Source organism: Magnolia sinica, chromosome 14, assembly GCF_029962835.1.
Source record: "Magnolia sinica isolate HGM2019 chromosome 14, MsV1, whole genome shotgun sequence".
NCBI classification, from domain to species: Eukaryota; Viridiplantae; Streptophyta; class Magnoliopsida; order Magnoliales; family Magnoliaceae; genus Magnolia; species Magnolia sinica.
In genome coordinates, this window is record NC_080586.1 from 34032247 (window position 1) to 34054656 (window position 22410).

Below are 22410 nucleotides of genomic sequence, written 5' to 3' on the forward strand. Positions count from 1 at the left end.
TGACATGCACTATCAACTGCATTCGAAAAAGGCTCATGAGATATATCCTGCTTTTCTTCACATGTTTTGGGACAAGTCTTGAGGAAATTTTGAGGAGAGACGCGTAGGGAATGCTCTCCGGCTTTTCTTGGTCAATCACATACTTGAACAATACCTACCCAAGGTATTCTACCTGTAATTACCAAAACCTACTCCTCTTCCAGTCTCAATGCTGAGAATCATCTTTGCAGCCCCCTGATCCTTCATCCTGAATGTCCCACTTAACCGAGTCTTCAGTACATTGATTTCAGACATGTCATAATTGGCGATCTACATGTCATCAACATACAATACCTGACTCACCATGAAGGAATCAAACCACTACCTAGGCGACAGGTCGTACCACGACCTCCTGCAAACTCTTTTATCAGCCCCTTCAACTTCGAACCGCTCTGGTTGCTTCATGTAGATCCGCTCTTCTAATTTCCCATATAGAAGTGCAGACTCCACATCCATCCTTCCAGCTCAAGATCGTATTGGCTAACCAACGCCAATCACAGATCTAATAGACACCTGCTATACCGCCGGTGCGAATATCTCTGAGAAGTCGATCCTTTCTTTTTGAGCATAACCTTTCATACCAACCTCGCTCTGTATCTATGCTATATCCTCCTGAAGATCCACTTGCATCTGACCGCTTTCCGACCCACTGGAAGCTCCACCGGCTCCCATGTGTCGACTGGTACAACGAGTCCATCACATCGCACATAGTCACCTTCCACTTCTTAGCACCAGGCTCACCCAGAGCCACTTGAATAGAAGATGGATCCCCTACGATATTGGAGTCGTCCATGTACCTCGCCGATATCTTGCGATTATGCTGTATGATTCTTCTCACAGGTGGCTGCTCCATCTGCTCTGCATCTTTATCTGCGCATCACAGCCTTCATGCCCTACCCGCTCATGTGGCCATGCCCAACATGCTACATACGTGCAGAGGTGGAATCCGCTACATCCACTGTAGCTCCACCTTTTGAAGTGCTCCCGATCAACCTGTAAACATTATCGAGTCGTTGCGCTTTCATGATAACCTGTGCCCCCTTAGATACTTTAAGGACACCATCAATACTTGTGAACCTGCACCCTATAGCCTCGAGTGCACCGAGAGAAATCAGGCTCTTCTTCATGTCAGGAACGTGCCTCACCCTAATTAGGGTACGCTCTGTCCCATCAAACACCTTAATACACACCGTACCAACAACCACAACATTACAGACACTGTCATTACCCATAAATACCTGTCCACCATCGCACTCCATGTAGCTGGTAAACCAATTCCGATGAGGAGTCATATGAAAAGATGCCCCTGTGTCTAGAATATACTCGTCATAACGATCATCATATAGTTGTTTGATCGTAGACACAGACAAAACATCACCATCACATTCACTCAATCCATTTGACGTAACAGCATTGACCTCCCTGTATGAAGCCTCAAAATCTTCTCTCTTAGATCTAGGATTTATACAATCCTTCTTCATATGTCCTTCAATCCTACAATTCCAGCACTTTACCTTTCATTTGCCCTTTCCCTTGGATTTGGACCTAAAACTTGAATAACCTGTACCTTGTTTAGAATTCATACCCATTGTAAACAGTGCATTAGAAGATATCCCTTTGTCGTCGTTAAACTTTCTCATAGCCTTCCCTTGAAGGCCTGAGATAATGGTGTCGACACTCAGGGTTTTATTCGTGGTGCACATTGTGTCCTTGAATGACTCATACGACATTAGAGGAGAATTCAGCAATATACATGCCTGTTCTTCATCTTTCATCACTTCCTCCATATCTAGTAATTTGCAAACCAATTTATTAAAGTTGCTGATGTGAGCCTCCAGATCTCCACCCTCTGCAATCTTGAAGTTATACCACTGCTGCTTCAAGTGTAGGCGATTTTCGGAGAATTTTTTTTGCATAGACATCCTCTAACTTCGCCCATAACTTAACCGTAGTTTTCTCCCTCATGACATTGTAGATAACCTCATCTATGAGACATAAATGGATCGATGATAAAGCTTTCTTATCAAGAGTATTCCATTCATCATCAGTCATAATAGACTTTCGTTCCTCAAGAGCACCATCTTTGCCTTACTTGTTTAATGAATTGATCATTTTGATCTTCCATAACTCAAAATTATTTTTCCCTGAGTACTTCTCAATATCATACCTAGTACTTCCCATTATTGCTAATCCTGCAGATTCCGATATGTGCCCCAACGATTAATCTGATACCACTTGTTGGGGATTTGTGCTGCAGAATCACATATATCTAGATCTAGGATAACAATCCAATGACACCAAGTAATCACAAGAAAACACAAAGATTTAACGTGGAAAACCCTTATGAGAAAAAAACCACGGCACAAAGCGACAGAATTCCACTATGAAAGCATAAATTATAAAGAGAGAGGACTTACCCGATTCGAACAACCTCGAATCTCACCATTTCTACACTCTTTAGAAACCCTAAAACCCTTTTAGGAACCCTTGGAACTCCTTTAGAAAGCCTTAACATTACTTAGAAAGACCCTAGGGACCCCTATTTATAGTTTAGGAAACTCCACTTATGCACCTTTTTAAAACCGACTCAAATTTACGCAGTTCGCACAAAATCCGCATTGTATTTGTGTAACCCTCGACTAGTCGAAGGACCCCTTCGACCGGTCGAGCCTGACCCTCGACCAGTCGAGCATCCCGAATACCAAAAAAACATAGGTTGTTGGATTTCGAGTCGAGCGGGCCTCGACTGGTCCAGCAGCCCCCTCGACTAGTTGAGCAAACACCTCGACCGGTGGAGTGCATCTGACATATTTAAGAATTTGTTGAAATAACACTCTTAACTCTAAAGATTAGCATAAGAAATATAGGATGTACAAATTAATACCAAACAATAAAATCCAACTAGTATTCATAGATCCAATCAATGTGTACACATGTAAACACTTATACATGGAAACAATGTCCCATGGTAGAGTCCCACGTGTAAACACCTACACATGTGGAGAGAATGTCCTATGGTAGAGACTTACCATACAAACAACAATCACACTACGCATGGTAGCCCATGAATTAAGCTATTCAAACTTATTTTCTATTTATGACAATATTTAATGCCTTTAAAAAACTAACAAGTTAGGCCTCCAATGCACTTCAAATCGAGTTTGTCCTACTTTCCCAAGGTTAAGAGACCTCAATAAAGTCTTCTAGCTAGATACATCCCAATTATATCCATTCCACGTATCTACAATAATAAAGTAATAATGGTATAAAAAATAATAATAATCCATTGGACAGAAAAGGGCCTATACTCCAACAACAGATGCCGCCACGGTCACATGCCGGTAATGTTTGGAGTGTTTGTCTTTGGCACTCAAATCAATATCCCTTGTATACAATTCTAACTGCCACTAAACTAATTTGCAAATGAGGAATGCTAATTCCAGATGATCGATCTTTAAGTACAGAAAAATGATGCTGCACATTGATGTCGATCAGAAGGAAATGGACAAACATCGCCAGACCCAGCACTACATTGAAACTCCGCAAGTAGAACCTTCGATCCAATTCCTCTATTGCTAGAAACAAATTGAGGTTGATTGTCACTTCATTACCAACAAGTTCTGAACAGGCTATTACAAAGCACACATTCAACCATCGAATCCTCCAGTCAGACAGTTCAGACAATCCATCAAACCTCAGACCATGGCTAAACCATGAGGTCCACTCAATGGTCAATCCATATTTGGAGCCAACCCACATGGTAACAATTTTCCAAAAATCATTCCTGATATGCATGATACTTCTGTCCATTCACACGACACATGCATATTTAATAAAATCTGTAAATCTTCCGCAAAATTTGCAAGCCCCAACAGAAATGATCAAGAACAGGGAGCTAATCCAAATCCATTTCTTTGCCTTATTTACAAAACATGAGCGAAGCAGATTTCCAAACTACAAAAAAGAATCATTGCATCTCCCCTACTGTTTATAGTTCACTAACAATGGACCATCGATGCATTGATGGTTTCAAAAATCTAACGCCAGCTGCCGATGTCGATTAAGATCATTCAAATACCTTGTTGAATTATATTCATTAGCATCAAAGAGCTCCTCCGAGTAGGTCCTTTGTAGAAGTGGCCGTTGGCTTAGTTTTATAGACTCTAAGCTGCCTTCACCTTTTAGAAGCTGTACAATCTGTGCACATTGTAGCTTAGTAGTTTGAATTTGGAGAGATTTTTTGCACCCTTTGAGCATATGGTAATTGCCATCCGTTAGAGTTGTGTGGGGTACTGCCACCCATGATGTGTCTGTGGAACCCAAACCATGCATCTAGTGACCCTCCTGGTCACCATACGTCCCAGGAATCATCCGTATCAAAAACTTGGGTGGGACACAAAAGGAGCAATGTATATTCATTCATGCATAAAACCTATATGCACTCACTTGTTGTGGCCCACCTACATTTTGTAACAGATTTGAGTTTCAGCGCGTCCCTTCGTCTTGATTGTGTTACTGAATGGGTTGGATGACATTTACACTACATGGTGGGCCCCACATTCCATCTTGAAAGTTTCTATTGTGGTTCTCTCTCCCAGTGACACTCATTGTTCCCTCTGGTGTGGCCCACCTGAGTTAAGGAGCAGCTTGGGTTTAGGAATCTAGCCATCTAATGGATGGATTGGATGGCACTCACTCATTTCGGTTGGCCTAACACAGCTCAATGAATGGCGATTACCATACGTTTAAACACATGTGATCATCCCCTTGGCCCTAATAATCTTTCAGGCTGAAAGATCCTAACCATCCAATCTTTGGTCCTCATTCTTGAGGATCACTGTCTTTGAAATGTTCAGAAAATTATATTATAGAAGCTCCGCAAAAGGTACTGCCTTTCTTCTTCTTAACCATCTATTTGCAAAACCACAAATTGAGGGATTAAGATATTCAAATCTGAGAGCTTTTGGAGTTGCTCCCATCCACAGTGGGACCCGGCAGAGAACATTTTGGATCGCGGAATCATCGGCCCACTTAACGTGGACCTTGTACAGCAGGACAATGTAATTCCTCTCTGGTGTTACCTGACCCATATTAGGCCGCATTAGGGGGGAGTGTTGTATGCTCAAGGAAGCTGCCAAAGCGACATGGTGCATTTGCTGTGGATCATAGACATCATCAAGAGAAGGATCGATGAGCTCCCTCATATCATTCTTATCGAGCAAAGGCTTTGCCTGAAACAACAATTAATTAAATCAATCTGATTCCTCACAATCAAGCAATGTAGTGTGGTAAGACGAGGTTGCGTTCAGATCCCCAAATTGATTTGCAGTAATTAGTATTCACATGGGAACCCTCCTCACCTCAAATACTGAGGTAATTACAATTTGGTCATTTCCGCTTACGTGTCCTTTCAAGCCGAACTTGAAATTTATGTAATTGTGATCTGCGACCAGACCCTCGATGTGAATACTGGGCAAGCAAATCAAAATTGGGTTTTTTTTTTTTTTCACCTTATTAGATTAATCATTGCAATTCTGTTTGGTTCGTTTATATAGACAGACTATTAATTGAGCTAGCAATTGCAATTCAATGCAGTAGTGTGTCCAAATGCAGCCTGAAGGGGAGAAATGAAGCAAACATACCCACATCACAAGGCTTTGTCGGGAACAATCCAACGCTTTGCGGCCTGTGATTAGTTCCAATAGAAGTACTCCAAGAGCAAAGACATCTGTTTTCTCATTGACTATGCCATGCATGAAGTATTCGGGAGCAATATAACTGCCACAAAAAGAAAGAAAATATGGAGAACAACGAAAGACTCACAGAACGCATACAGATGTAAGCTGTGGGTAGCGATGGAATGCATGAAATGTACTGACCCAAAGGTGCCTTCAAAGTTTGACACGGTATGGTGAGTCCATTGATCAGGAAGCCACTTTGCGAGCCCAAAATCACAAATCTGGAATTAAGTGATCGTAAGAAATATCATGGAAAACGGAGGATTGCTGAATCATTGGTTGTGAACTGGTAGGAATTGAGGAAGACATGCATGTTTTCAATTGAAATAAGAAAAATTGCAAATATTCAAGCATAAGGTGCGCTTGGCAGACATGTACATCAATCCAAACCATTGAAATCGTGCATACCCACAGTGTATGGATCATGTCTAAAGATTCAAAGTGTTCAGATGATCATAGCTGTCCATTGTCCAAATGTGGCCATAAATGGGCAGTTAGAAAAAGCAGTAAGCCATCCAACTTCAACATAGGCAACTCGGATGTTAAGATCATCTCATCACTGTGATTTTGGGCTGGTCATGATTTGGATGGTCTGGATATGCATGGCGGATCCAATACCACAATTATTAAATTGTGGATGACACACACAGGAGTCCAGTCCTGGGGGGGAAAATGCTCAAAAGTTTCATTAATTGTAGTAGAGAAGCACCATCAATATCAGTCTGTGCTTGCTAAACTTATGGACGCTAAAAGCAGATAGGAAGCTTTCACTTTCCTTCTGTCATTGAGAATTTAATGATGAATCAGATAGTAAATTTTCATGTTCTTCCTCTATCAGTGAAATTTTCAAAACAAATAGAAGAGTTGGTTCTTCCTTATAGAATTTTCATGGAAATTATGATGTAAATAGTCAAAGTCTCAATCTATAATGAGTTTGATTTTGGCCAACTCACAACAAGAGCCAACTCACTGTCCTGATGGCCAGCTCTTGTGTGAGATTGGGCCATTCATCAGGGTTTCCCTCTGCATTTTTGCCATGGTCCAAAAATAAACCAGTCTGGTCATTAGGACAGTCATGCATGCAAACTCAATGTGGATTTTTTCAATCCTTTATAAACCTGTCCAATTTTTTTAATACATCCACCTTACTTCCACAACATGTGTGGCAGGACCCGCATGCTGGTTCTCCAGATACCGCACACATGTGGGAAGAATAGGATTTGATATCTTACAATCTCAATAGCCTTCCATTATATGATCTCTAATGCATAATTATGATTAACAAAAATGAGATGAACTCATTTTTAAGTTGCACCCAAACAGGCCCTAGGAGTATTATTTAAGCTATAAAGCAAACTACAACATGAAACTGCAAATTTTCCACCTGAAATCATGGTTTTCTACCATAGAATTATGAAAGTAATACCTGAGGTTCAAAATCCTCTGTAAGCAAGATATTAGCAGCCTTAATATCTCTATGAATTATCCGTCTTTGGCAACCCACATGAAGATAATTAAGTCCCTCAGCAGTCCCTAATGCAACCTTATATCGTATACTCCAATCTAGTTTCTCATTCGAGTCTGAAAATCAGAAAAAATAAATAATAATAATAAATCAATTTGAGGGAAAAAAATAAATAAAATCTTAAAACCTGTGAAAATTCTAATAGAGCACCAAAACAACAAGCATACCATGAAGTCGAGATGCTAAGATCCCATGTGGGGACAACTGAAGAACAAGGTGCATTCCCCCTTCAACGCAAAATCCAATCAACTTAGCAGCATTAGGATGATTGATATGAACTATAATCCCAATCTCTGACAGAAAATCGGCGATCCTCTTTTCCGCTGTTCCTCTAGTCAGCCGCTTAATCGCCACGAGCTGCCCATCCTGAAGGCATCCCTTGTAGACTTCGGCGTAGCCTCCCTTTCCAATTATATTTTCTAAAAATGAATTCTTTTTTTTGTTCATCAAATGGGTGATTTTGTGAAGAGCTCTGTAACAGCTACCTACCACACAGATATGCCAACGTGGAATATGTGCACGAGATCAGGGCCACTGACCTGGTGGGCATTGATTGCGTGTGATGACTGGACATCAGATGTGGAGTGTTTGCCATCCGATTTATTTACGTGTATGGTCCACAATATGATCAAGGCCACTCAAATTTCAGTCATGATAAATACAAGGTGGGACCCACCCGATGAACGGCCAGGATCTCTCAGACATTGGAGGAGGTCGTGAGAAGCCATTCCATTGCTCTGTTGCAAAAGAATTTGACTAGGAATTGAAACAGATTACATACCAGAGCTGAAATTGCTCGTTGCGGCACTAATCTCAGTGAGGCTAAAATTCCTCCAAGATGGTTTGAAGCAGCAGAGGTTGGCCTCATCAATGAGCGGTATCGATGTCGGATTCTCTCGAGCGCTTCGGGTGTATCTCTTCGAGAGCTTTGGAACTCCCAATGGAGGGAAGGTAGATAGCCGTTTCAGAGACCGCTTTTTCCAGAAGTTAAAGAATCCTCCCCAGTAAGATGCAATGCATGCATTCCCCGGAGCTTCCGAGTACGACGACGTGCTGGCCATAGAGGTTTCCGATTCGGTTTCTAAGCTCCTCATGCAATCCTCAAGAATCCCTCTTGGAGATTCACGAACGATTTCTTTCGTCTCCTTCTCCATATCCAAAGATCTTAAATCTAAGAAGCAGAAAGAAAGATTCAAACATGAACTTGGTATGGAAAAATCAAACAGAATTTGAACCTTTTGTGTTCGGAAGCTTACCTTGAACAGAAGCAGAGACGGAAAGAAGAATGACAGGATCTTTACGGTCGACCTGAAAAACCATGCCGTTTGCTGCAGTTTTTCCGGCAACCTGGTAAGAATTGGTAGCGGTTTGACTGCGAAAAACTAATTTTGGATAAGCCCAGAATAACAAATAAAAAGCTCATAATTGAAAAGCACAATCGGAAAAAGCTAAGAACGTAAAATTTCCAAGATGAATTGCATACGCAAAACATCAAAAACTTAAAAAATGGAAAAAGCAAAAAACTGCAGCCTTTTTTATGTTGAGTAAAAAAAAATTCAAAAATTTTATGAAAAAACTACACATGATTGAAAATAAAAGAATCAGCTAAACTCAGAATAATCCGACAAAAAAATGTGAAATTTTAAAAACAAAAATTCCAGAAGACAAAATGCAACAAACTACTAAAATGCAACACCGAGGATATAAAGAATGACCAAAAAAGATTTGCAAGACACATAACCAAAAAAGAGAAAAACCAAAAAACAAAATAACTATGAATTTGCAATATTGAAAAAGACCAATTTCATAAAATCACAAACAAACGACCCAAGTTCCAAATATTTGCTTAAAAAGGCCAAAAATTCAAAAAGATTAGATACAAAACAAAACACATTACACACGCGCGCGCGCACACACACATCCACACCTCAGCAATATCCAGAAAACGAATGAAGAAACCAATACACAATAAGCTTTTACTAATGATAGTGTATTTGGTTGCACTAAATACCATGATATTTTTCACCAATGAGACTGCTTAATCATGAAATAAGATGATATTTGGTGCAACCAAACACACCAAATAATAATAATAGTAATAACCACCAATCCCGAAAACCAAAAAGCCAAAAAAGAAGACAAGAAAATTCAAAAAGAAGAAGAGAAGGAGAAGATACACCAAAAGACCAACAGGTTTTCAAGAAAGAGAAACCCATTAACACAAAAACCAAAGAAAACCCAAATGCCAAAAATCCCAAAAGAATCAAAATTCCAAAGCAGCAGCAGGAAAAAGAAGAAGAAGAAGAAAAGCTACCGCGAAGCCGAATCGGAATGCTCTTTTCTTTGTGCCATGAACTTTGAAATGAAAAATAAGGCAGAGAAGCGAGAAGAAGGGAGAAGAAGAAGCAGAGATGAACGAAAGGAGATCGAAAAAGTAGTCAGATTTTTATGGAAATCGGGAAGTTGGGCGGATTTCGCTGCTCGAAAACCGCGTCTCTCTCTCTCTCTCTCTCATTCTGAGATGCCTTTTATCGTCTAGCAGCATGCTGCAATTCCTTCCTAATATATTGTTACAGAGAGATCTTCCGGTGCAACTATTGTTCCTAGTTGCATCGGGACACTTAAATAATCCAATTCATTGATCCAGATCGTTTATTAGGTCCAACGTACTATTTGTCTATATCATGCAAACATAACACGATCTGAACAACTCTAACCGTTTGATCAATGGAATTTAATACGAATAGACTATCATTTTCACAAAAAGTCCAGATCAACACTTTGATCCGTCTATATGTTAGGGACCATCAAGGATTACTTATGATTCTAATGAATTATATTTTTTACGTAATCATAATCATCCCATCCATGGCTTGGGAAAAGGATGGCTACAGAAAATAAGATGAAATTAAGGATGGAGTGGGTCAATAATCAGTTTTATTTTTACTAACGCTCCGTGAAAAGTGTTCTAAGCTTATGGACGGTTCAGATTGATCGATTGGACCGTGAAAGTGAAAAGATTCAATTAAGAGCACTATAACTTACAATACTAGGGGGAGCACAAAATCATTTTATTTATATTATATAACAGGTTTTTGGTCTAGATGTCTCGGTAACAGTGTAAATGTAACGGGAAATTTGTTCGCACTGACGTCGTAGTTTGGACAAATTACCTAGAAAGCTACAACATTTCACATATTCTAAGAGTGGCTTTTAATGTAAGCTACAATATTCCATGTATTCTAAGAGCGGCTTTTTACGTTTGAAGATTGGTTCATGCCAGAATGCCCGTGTCTGTGGTTCAGAAGTTGTATGGTCTTGGAGTGAGGTAAAAGTCACGTGTTGCTCCAACGGCCAAGAAAGCAATGGATCGGCTACTCCCCTTACCACTAGCCAATGGCTGGTGCTCGGTAGTCGTTGGGACCCACCACCATGTATGAGTTTCATCCATGCCATCCATATATTTTTCCAGATCATTTTATGGTATGAGATTAAAAATGAGCTATATCCCAATCGCAAGTGGACCACATTACAGGAAATAGTGTTGAATGAGCATCGTAGACCATTAAAATGATCCCTCTTATTTTTGGGATCAAGCCCTAAAATGATCTGTAAAAACAGATGAACGATCGTGCCTTTCACTGTAAAAATAGATGAATGGAATGGATGAAACACATACATGATGGTTGGGCCCATGGCTGGTGACAGGAGGAGTAGCCAATTCGTTCTCCCCCGAGAATAAAGAAGCATTTATGAGCTTGGGAAGGGCCAAATGTTGCATTTCTTCACGTTTTACAGACTTTCTTCTTCTTCTTTCGTTTTCATAGAAAAGTGAAGATGTAGGGACCAACTGCTAGAGAGGGACGTTATTTTTCCTTGTCTAAAATCCTCTTCCACTACAAGGTTGGTATTTTATTTTATTGTATGCATTTTGCTAAGGTAAAGGAAGATCAGAGTCGAGAAGGTTCTTGTCACGTGAATGAAGCTTAGTCTTGATCAAACCTCCACCACTGATAGTAGAAAATCACGACTTTACGTTTTCAAACCTTCCACCCTGCAAGCAATCATACCTCGACCACCGTCAGTGACGACCTTTCACGTATTCAAAACCATGACCCAGACGAAGGATAGTGGTTCCCATGCACATTGGATCTTGGTTGTCACATTATAAGGATCGTGCTTTTCACATGCACATGAGTCGTGGTCATCATGTTACATGGGTCGTGGTTGGCAGATGTTATGTGCTGTGGTTGTTATGCTAGATGGGTTGTGGTTGTCATGTTATAAGGATCGTGCTTTTCACTGTCCTGTGCAAAGCCCAACTCGTTTGACCCATATCCTTGTATTGTGGTTGTCCGGTTATATGGGTCGTGGTTGTGACGGTATATGGATCGTGGCTTGAAGGCTATTACAGATCGTGGTTGTCATGTTATGCGGGTCGTGGTTTTCATGATACATGGGTCATGGTTTTCAGCTGATGCGGGTCGTGGTTATCATGTTACATGAGTCGTGGTTGTCACGGTATATGGATCGTGGTTGGCAACCACATTCCACGCAAGATACAACAATGATCCATTGTTCATCACAACCACGACCCATGTGAATGACAACCATGATCCATTGTAACATGAAGAACCATGCCCCATTGGCCATGACAACCAGGACCATTTGCGCCTCATAACCACGACCCTTCGTACTGGCCTCAATTCATGGTCGGACCTCTCAAATATTCCAAGGGTGGCCTCCCTTGTCCTTGGATCAGTAGTTGTACGACTTCATGGTGCAGAAGAAGATACCCATTTTGAACGATACTGAGAATGTGACGTGGATTTTGGTCTCATCTAGAGTGTGTCATGGTCGACAACCATGATCCAACGTGGATGATAACTATAATCCAATATGCACGTGAACCACGAGATCACACGACAGGGTTGTTGTCGTCATACACACTGGGTGGTTATTCCCAACCACGATCCATTTTGGATGACAACCACGACCCATTCTTTGTCATATCCACGACCCTTCGAGTGGATATTCCAGTACCTTATTGTGCACACAGATATTCCTGTACCCCTTGTTGTACAAAGCTACTGGGGCCCACAAATCCAATCCATCTGGATGACAACCGCGATCCACTATGCATATGAACCACAAATCATTGTCCGGGTTGTGGTTTTACAACATGAAGGGTTGTAGTTATTACTATCAATGGTCGAGGTTTGATTTCTTGAAGAGTGGACCATGCATCGAGGCCAGTACGAAGGGTCATGGTTATAAAGCGCAAATGGTCCTGGTTGTCATGGACAATGGGTCGTGGTTCAAATGTACAATGGGTCGTGGTTGTCATGCACATGGGTTGTGGTTATGATGAATAATCTTGCCAACCACGATCCATGTACCGTGACAACCACCACTCATGTAACATGATAACCACGACCCATATAACATAAAACCATGACCCATATAACATGACAACTACGATCCGTAACATCCTTCAAGCCATGATCTATACACTGTCACAACCACGACCCATGTAATTGGACAACCATGATACAAGGTTATGGGCCAAACGAGTTGGGCCTTGCACAGGTAGTGCACGACATGGATTATGGATGGCTCGGTGCTTATGTGTTTCATCCATGTCGTCCATAATCCATGCCGCCCATCCTTTTTACTATGTCATTTTAGGGGTAAGGCATCCATGCCGTCCATAATCCATGCCATGTCATTTTAGGAGTAAGGCATCCACGCCATCCATAATCCATGCCATCCATACTTTTTGCCGTGTCATTTTAGAGGTAAGGCAAATATTAGCTGACAGGGTGGATAAAAGTGGATATTGCCAAGTGAGGACTTTTTAGGCCCACAGCGACCTAGCTGACAGGGTGGATGGATTAGATCACTCCATTGTGGGCCTTAAGTTATGGTACCAATGGTTTGGTAGAAAAGGAAGTGAACACGTTGAAAACCACAACCACGATCCAAGTAACATGACAACCACGATCTGTATAACATGACAACTACAACCCATATAACATGACAACTACAACCCATATAACATGACAACCACGACCCATATAATATGAAAATCGTGACTCCTATAACATTAAAACCACGATCCATGACAACTACAATCCATATAACATGACAACCATGACCCATATAACACCATCACTGCCAGAAGAAAAGCTCAGTGATGCACAAGACTCCGCAAGTTTCTTCCACTTAAGGAAATACAATGATAATAATAACAAAAACTCCAGAAGCTCTGCGACACGCTCCTATCTCCTGCTCAGCTACGGCCTAGCGTTACCTGCACGCATCAATCGTACATAAGCTTATAGAAAGTTTAGAAGGTGGTGTAAGTGTGTGCATAAGATAAGTGCCAAGTATACAATATTAGATTAATGCGGAATCATGCTGATAAGTCCATGAATGCTATCAGCCGTATTAAGGCTACGCGATGCAAGGCATGAATGCTATCGGCCATAACAAGGCTATGCGATACAAGGCAAGAATGCTATCAGCCGCACCAAGGCCATGCGATGTAAGGCCTGCATAGCCAATGTCATATGCAAGATGCAGCTCAAGCATACCAATCCTCATATGAATTCACATATCAATCCAGCTTATCTCTGACACATCATATATCAGTATAGTTCTCTCTGGATAATCATCGAGGTCTAGTACACTATACACCAGATTAACGCCCCACACTGGACGCACAACCATGTAAGTGGAATAGACCTCACTACCCACCTGACTAGTAGTCTGCCAATATCTACCTGGTACATTGGTAGCAGACCCATTTATGAGCTGGTCAGACTCAACCTAGCATTGCCCCTACCCTCGAGTGAGTAAGGCCACACCCCATTCCAACCGATTACAACACAGTGGGAGACGCGGCCTAATAGTATTTGGCAGTCGTGCGCTCATACATCCATTCAGTCTTGACGTTGGAGCATCCTATTGGTACCATAAGGGTTTGGGGACTTTCACCCTGGGACATCTATGGTGCTCCTGTGCTTTAATAAGTATTTCTGGTATCCAATCTTTCCATCCACGCTATACCTGGGGAGGCTACAACCCCAATGTCGCTAGGGCATACAGTAATCATAATATACAATGTAAGATGCATGAATCATACAATCCAGTCATGGATCAATCCTGTGCGTATTGTGCGCTCATGTGGGACAACTCTGCTTATCAGGGAGTGCCATAAACAACCTGCCTAATGGCATATGCAATAGTCAACTACATCTCATAACAAGCACATAGATAATGTACATGGGCATGTATCATGAAGCTATACTAAGCATACTCGTACGATGATGTTGTACTTTCCTCATATCAAGGTTGGGCCTAGGTGGCCTACCTATAGTCCTAAGGATCCGGAACGGGTTTCCTTCTCCATGCTATTATATATCCTTCTAGATTCCCCAGGGAGCCCAAATAAGTCCTAGATGGATTCCAAGATTAAAATAATCCCACTAGCAACCAATGAGGGCCCAACATTTTAGGTTAGCCTAATATGAATAGATGGATCATGCAAATATCAATGGGGCCCAATGATTTGGGTCAATCCACTTAGAGAAGGATGAGAATGGGCCTAACAATGGGCCTAAGAGAAGGTCACAATGTGGATATTTAACCATCATAGCCCATACAATGTGGACATTTAACCAACATTGGTCTCAAGGAGGGACCCACATAGAGCCAAAAATATAGTGGGGGCCATGGCCTTACACAAGGGCCTCATATATATCACAATGGGCCTCACACAAGGGCCTAATATACTTCACAATGGGCCTCACGCAAGGGCCTAATGAAATAGCCCATAGCCCTCATAATGGTTGGAAAATAAATGGGCTTCACTCATATTATCTCATACATCAATATTGGGCCTCTTCGGTCAGCCCATAGCCCACATACATCAAAGTAGGCCACATGGGGTAGCCCAAAGCCCACATACATAAAAAATGATGAGGTAGGCTATGTCTAGCACATCCAACATGTTGGGCCTCTTTGGGCAGCCCATAGGCTCCAAAAATATAGTTGGGCCAAGTGTACAATATACTCAACATAGTGGTTTACAAATCAGCCCATATAGTCCACCATAATGGATGGATAACACCTCACTATAGAAATTCTAAGGCTAGATATTCAGCCCATCTGGCCCCTTAAACATCTAAAAAATCTAGACAATCTGGCCCTTATACAATTAGATGAAAGGTGGGCCTAACAAGGCATCAAAGGGGCCCAAATTTTGTTCAACATGGTGGTGTATATCATACAAGGAGGTGGGCCTGCTGCTGGACTTTTGGGTCAGCAGCAGTCCAGTCAATCTGAACGTTCAAGGGCTGAACGGCTGAGGATAAAACATGCATCAAATGGGTCCCATGTCCAGGGGGCCGGACGGCATAGACAACACATCAAGGTGGGCCTTACGTCCAAGGGACGGACAACGTGTATACAACACTTACATTATGGTAGGGCCCCACCGTCCATGGGTCTGGACGGTGATCCAGATGGGTCGCTTGCCCTGCTGGGTTGGCCGGACCGGCGGTATGGAAGGCACATACATCAGGTGGGGTCCACATGTGCCTAGCCCACCATGCAATCAAGCTGATATTTATGTTTTCCCTGCCCAAAACCGATTGTCCAGGCGGGGTAGCCCTGCTGGATGGTTAGCATGGTTGGGCCCACAGATGGATGGCCATGATATAAGATACATATATCAGGGGGGCCTGATGCTGATGATCATCAAGGTGGGGTCTACATGCACCATCCCAACACATAAATCCCAAGTAAACTCAAGGTAAAACCCCTATACTAACATCAAATGGGCCTAGAGAAAAATCTGGACAGCAACATGTTGCTGTCCAATTCCAGGCCAAAAGCTTTCTGGAAAAAAATAAATAACACCATCCACATCAAGATTGGACCACCTAGATGGGCCCCACACACTCAAACCAAGGCCCACATGCATCAGACCTTTGCATGCAAGACAGGGCAGCAAGGTGGGCCGGCCTGCGTCCAGAAAATGGGACAGCAGGGGCATCCCACCCTGTTGGATGGTCTGGATGTGCTGAGCACATTAGATGGGCCATGATCATCAGGAAAGATATGAGATGTAGGGAGAGAGAGAGAGAGGGAGAGAAGAATTGGCTAATAGAGGAGGGACTCCGCCACTATGAGTCCCCCACATGATTTACATCATACAATCACATATGAGTCTCATGCATGCATAGGCCCAACATAACATAAAAAAATCTGAGGTGGGGATACCATCCCCACCATGCAAATAAGGGGTCTAGATGAACTTTAAAAGGTATGGATTGAAGTAAAAACCATCATGGTGGGGTCCATGGAGAATGGTCCCACCATGGCTCATGCATTCAACAAGATAGGCCAAAGGAAGAGAGTAAGATCTAACTCTAGGGGATCATGAAGTAAAAACCATCATGAAGAATCACTACCATGGATTGAAGTAAAAACCATCTAGGGGATCATGAAGAATCTCTACCATGGATTGGTGGGTCCTTCAAGTCCCCATGTAAAGAAAAGAAAGATATCTAAGGAAGAGAGTAAGATCTAACTCTAGAGAGCACCCACCTTCAAATCTTAAGCTCCTTCTTCCACCAATGGAATCATAGTGGGCCAAGGAAGATGTTTCAATGGTTGAGATTGTCTTTGGATGGTTGGATGAGGGGGTATAGGAGCATGCAAGGGGCTGGTTTTGGGATAGCTTGGGACGTCGAAGCACTTACAACAATGAAGAATGAAAGAGGGAAAGAGACAGATGAAGGGGAGAGAGAGTTAGTGGGATAGGGGAGTAGGATAGCTAGTCTCTCTCTCCTAGCTAGGTAGGATAGAGTGTAAGAGAATCATGGGCTAGCACTCATAGCGGTGTAAGAGGCATGGGGTCTATGGGGGTAGGATGATGTCATCCTAGGCTTAGCTAGGGTGACATTACCCATATGATTGCCTAGGGAAATAGGCGTGGACACCATGGGTCCCACAATGTATGATCAATGGTTGGGATAATGTGAGGGCCGGATCCCACTATCTAAATGTCTGATTGATGCACAAGACGTGGCGTTGGAACTGCGGTGACGACGCGGTCGCAATGGCACAAGTCTTGGGTTGAGTCAACTCGGGTTTATAGGATGTGACTTAGGGTTGCGCACAAATGTTATATACGAGTCGTGGGTTGCCAAAATTTGACGGGGTGAATCGCGGGATCCTAAGAAATGAAATGGTCACTAGGACACAGGCTTGACATTATCATCATCCTCACTCTCATCATCACTGGTTAATAACTACGACCCTTCCCTTCGGATACAGCGCGACCCTTCAGAATTAACACCACATGTTAATAACTACGATCCATGACAACCACAACCCATTTAACATGACAACTACGACCCATATAACGTGACAACCACGACCTGTATAACATGACAACCATGACCATAATTACAACACAATACGAAGAATATTTCTCTTCAACGGGCACCCAGGGAGCTAAAAAATTCTGTTGAGAATGTCTTGTTTTAGCCTGATCAAAAACTCTGTTGAGAAGGTCAGGCTCAAACAAGGCATTCTCAACAAAGTTTTTTCAGCTCGCTGGGTGCTATTGAAGAGAACTATTCTTCCTATTGTATTGTAATCTTGGTCATGGTTGTCATGTTGTATGGGTCGTGGTTGTCACATTATATGGGTCTTGGTTGTTATGTTATATGGGTCGTGGTTGTCATGTAATCATGGTTGTTACATTATATGGGTCGTGCCATTGAAGCAAACTACTCTTCAAAAGAGTTTTTTAGCTTGTTGGGTGCTCATTGAAATTATCGAGTAGCTGGAGTTTAGAAGTTGTCTTCAGAATTTTCTGTGGGTTGAGCTTCTTCAAATATCTCCTCCATTATTTTGATTGGAAGAGCAAAGAAATCTATGAATGCTTAAGGTGTTGCAATAAGGATTCTGTTTCGGATTGGTTTGTGGAAGTAATTTGAAATCCAAGTACCACTTTTATAGGCTAGTCAACCAATGGTCAAGGCGTTGATTCCAAAGGGTCGCGCAAATTATTAGACGGTCGCGCTGATTCCCAAGGGTCGCACTGATTCCCAAGGGATTATGGGGAAGAAGCGACATTAATGCAATTTCCTGAAAAAGAATGTGGCGCTGATTTCGAAGGGTCACGCTGAATACGAAGGGAATGGTCGTGGATATGACGAACAATGGGTTGTCGTTGTCAACCACAATAGATCTTAGTTAGGAACCACGACCCAATGTGTATGACAATAACGACCCTGTCGTGTGATCGTCGTTCACATACACATTGGATCGTGGTTTTTATCCACGTTGCATCGCAGTTGTCATTCAATGTTGAATCGTGGATCGGGAGAAAACGAAATGCCAACCACGACCCATATTACATGAGAACCACGACCCATATAACATGAAAACTGTTCATCTATTTTTTTACAGATCATTTTAAGGCTTGACCCAGGCTGCACTCTCATTTCTCTGGTCAGAATACCGTTCATCTATTTTTTACAGATCGTTTTAGGGCTTGATCCCAAAAATGAGACAGATATAAATTTAGGATGGAACACACCATAGGAAATCAACTATCAACCATGACCCATATAACATGACAACCACGACCTATATAACATAACAACCACAACTCATGAAAACTACGATGCATATAACATAACAACCATGACTCCATGGGAAACAACGACCTATATAACATAACAACCACGACACATATAACATGACAACCACGACCATAATTACAATATAATATGAAGAACAGTTTTCTTCAACGGGCACCCAGCGAGCTAAAAAACTTTGTTGAGATGGTCCATATAACATGAGTTGTGGTTCTCATGTTATATGGGTCATGATTCTCATGTTATATGGGTCGTTGTTCTCATGTATTATGGGTCGGGTTACAATTCCGTTTTCCCCCGATCCATGATCTAACGTTGGATGACAACCGCGATCCAATGTAGATAAAAACCACGATCCAATGTGCATATGAATGACGATCACACGACAGGGTCGTTGTTGTCATATACACTGGGTCATGGTTCCTAACCATGATCCATTATGGATGACAATCACGACCCAATGTTCGTCATATCCACGACCATTTCCTTCAGATTCAGCACGACCCTGTGGAATCAACGCCACATTCTTTTTCAGAAAATCACATTAATGTCGCTACTTCCCCGTAATCCCTTGGGAATCAGTGTGACCCTTAGTAATCAGCGCGATCCTTCGGAATCAGCACCTTGACCATTGGTTGACCAACCTATAAAAGTCATACTTGGGTTTCAAATTACTTCGATAAGCCAATCTGAAATAGAATCCTTATTGCAACACCTTAAGCATTCATGAATTTCTTTTCTCTTTCAGTCAAAATAATGGAGGAGATATTCGAAGAAGCTCAATGGTCTCCACAGAAAATTCTGAAGACAATTTCTAAACTCCAATAACTCGACAATTTCAACGGGCACCTAGTGAGCTGAAAAACTCTGTTGAAGAGCAGTTCGCTTCAATGGCACGACCCATATAACATAACAACCACGACCTATATTACATGACAACCAAGACCCATATAACATAACAACCAAGACCCATATAACGTAACCACCATGACCCATACAACATGACAACCACGACCAAGATTACAATATAATAGGAAGAACAGTTCTCTTCAACAGCACCCGGCGAGCTGAAAAAATCTATTGAGAATGTCTTGTTTAAGCCTGACCTTCTCAACAGAGTTTTTGATCAGGCTAAAACAAGACATTCTCAACGGAGTTTTTCAGCTCCCTAAGTGCCTATTGAAGAGAATTTTCTTTGTATTGTATTTAATTATGGTTGTGGTTGTCATGTTATATGGGTTGTGGTTATCAGGCTGTATGGGTCATGGTTGTCACATTATATGGGTCGTGGTTGTCATGTTAAATGGGTTGTGGTTGTTATGGATCATGGTTATTAACATGTGACGCTGATTTCAAAGGGAATTGTCTAGTTATTAACCAGTGATGATGAGAGTGAGGAGGATGATAATATCCCCATTTGCAAACTTAAGTGAAAGAAACTTGTAGAGTCTTGTGCATCACTGAGTTTCTCTTCTAGCAGTGACTGTGTTATATGGGTCGTGGTTATCATGTTATATGGATTGTAGTTGTCATGGATCATGGTTTTAATGTTATAGGGGTCGCGATTTTCATGTTATATGGATCATGGTTGTCATGTTATATGGGTCATGATTGTCATGTTATATGGGTTGTAGTTGCCATGTTATATGGATTATGGTTGTCATGTTGCTTGGATCGTGGGATTTTCAACGTGTTCACTTCCTTTTCTACTAAACCATTGGTACCATAACTTAAGGCCCACAATGGGGTGATCCGATCCATCCACCCTGTCAGCTAGCTCGCTGTGGGCCTAAAAAGCCCTGACTTGGGTAGTATCCACTTCCATCCACCTTGTCGGCTGATATTTGGCCTTATCCTTAAATGAGACGGCAAAAAGTATGGACATCATGGATTATGGACGGTGTGGATGCCTTACTCCTAAAATGACACGGATTGGATTATAGACGGCATGGATGCCTTACCCCTAAAATGACACGACAAAAAGGATGGGAGGCATGGATTATGGACGGCATGGATGCCTTATCCCTAAAATGACATGACAAAAAGGATGGGTGGCATGGATTATGGACAGCATGGATGAAACACATAAGCACCGAGTCGTCCATAATCCATGCCGTGTACTGCCCTATGCAAGGCCCAACTTGTTTGGCCCATAATCTTGTATCGTGGTTGTCCGATTACATGGGTCATGGTTGTGACGGTATGTGAATCGTGGCTGGAAGGCTGTTACGGATCGTGGTTGTCATGTTATATTGGTCGTGGTTTTATGTTACACGGGTCGTGGTTGTCAGTTGATGTGGGTCGTGGTTATCATGTTACATGAGTGGTGGTTGTCATTGTATATGGATCGTGGTTGGCAACCACATTCCACATAGGATACAACCATGATTCATTGTTCATCATAACCATGACCCATGTGCATGACAATGATGATCTATTGTGTAATTGAATCATGCCCCATTGTCCATGACAACCAGGACCATTTGCGCATCATAAACATGACCCTTCGTACTGGCTTCGATTCATGGTCCTACCTCTCAAATATTTTGAGGGTCGTGTTCTCATTTAGAGTGGGTTACCATGATCCAAAATGCATGTGAACCACGAGATCACATAATAGGGTCATGGTTGTCATACACACTGGTGGTGTTTTGCAACCACGATCCATTTTGGATGACAACCACGACCCATTGTTCGTCATATCCACTACCATTCGAGTGGGTCCTGGTTGGTAGATGTTATGGGTCGTGGTTTTCATGTCAGATGGGTTGTAGTCGTAAAGTTAAAAGGATCATGCCTTCCACTACCCTGTGCAATGCCCAACTCATTTTGCCCATAACCTTGTATCATGGTTGTTAGGTTATATGGGTCGTTGATGTTATGGATCATGGTTTTCATGTTAAATGGGTCGTGATTATGATGTTAGACGGATCGCGGTTGTCAGCTGATATAGGTCATGGTTCTAATGTTATAGGGGTCGTGGTTGTCACGATATATGGATCGTGGTTGACATCCACCCTCAACAACCTATATACAACAACGATCCATTGTGGATGTCAACCAGCGTGGCTAACAACCACGATCCGTTATGCATCTAAACCATGATCACACGACAGGGTCGTGGTTGTCATACACACTGGGTCGTGGTTTCCAACCACGATCCATTGTGGATGTTAATCACAATCCATTGTTCATCATATCCATGACCTATTGGGTAATTGCACCACATTCTTTTTTAGGGAACTCACATTCATTTCGCTATTTTCCCGTAATCCCTAAAAACTCGCACTCCTAATCACATTAACCACTCGTTCAATAGCCTATAAAAGTGGTACTTGGGTTTCAAATTACTTTCACAAGCTAATTCTTATATGAGTCGTAGTTGTCATGACACGTGGGTTATGGTTGTTATGATATATGGGTCGTG

General features: G+C 42.0%; 1 protein-coding gene across 2 annotated transcripts; it reads right to left on the reverse strand.

Annotated features, from left to right (window-relative positions):
- Positions 1-3625: 3625 nt before the first annotated feature.
- Positions 3626-9814, reverse strand: LOC131225682 (receptor-like cytosolic serine/threonine-protein kinase RBK2). 2 transcript variants are annotated; one of them, XM_058221256.1, is made up of 9 exons: positions 9617-9814; positions 8559-8630; positions 8084-8473; positions 7470-7721; positions 7204-7358; positions 5919-5998; positions 5682-5817; positions 5121-5270; positions 3626-4236 (listed from the first exon to the last, which is right to left on the reverse strand). In XM_058221256.1, exons 2-9 carry the CDS (start codon positions 8620-8622, stop codon positions 4069-4071), a joined length of 1395 nt encoding a protein of 464 aa, XP_058077239.1. In that variant the 5' UTR covers positions 8623-8630; positions 9617-9814; the 3' UTR covers positions 3626-4068. The 2 variants fall into 2 exon arrangements, with proteins under 2 accessions (XP_058077239.1, XP_058077238.1); XM_058221255.1 differs by having other exon boundaries at positions 8559-8674.
- Positions 9815-22410: the final 12596 nt, after the last annotated feature.

Excerpts from the sequence above, each read along its gene's own strand:
- LOC131225682 (XM_058221255.1), bottom strand. The coding sequence starts at position 9,654 with ATGGCACAAAGAAAAGAGCATTCCGATTCGGCTTCGCG. Across the intron at positions 7,722-8,083 it reads AACGAGCAATTTCAGCTCTG|AAAATATAATTGGAAAGGGA; the intron begins GTATGTAATCTG and ends ATTCATTTTTAG. Across the intron at positions 4,237-5,120 it reads TGCGGCCTAATATGGGTCAG|ATTGTACAGCTTCTAAAAGG; the intron begins GTAACACCAGAG and ends CAATGTGCACAG.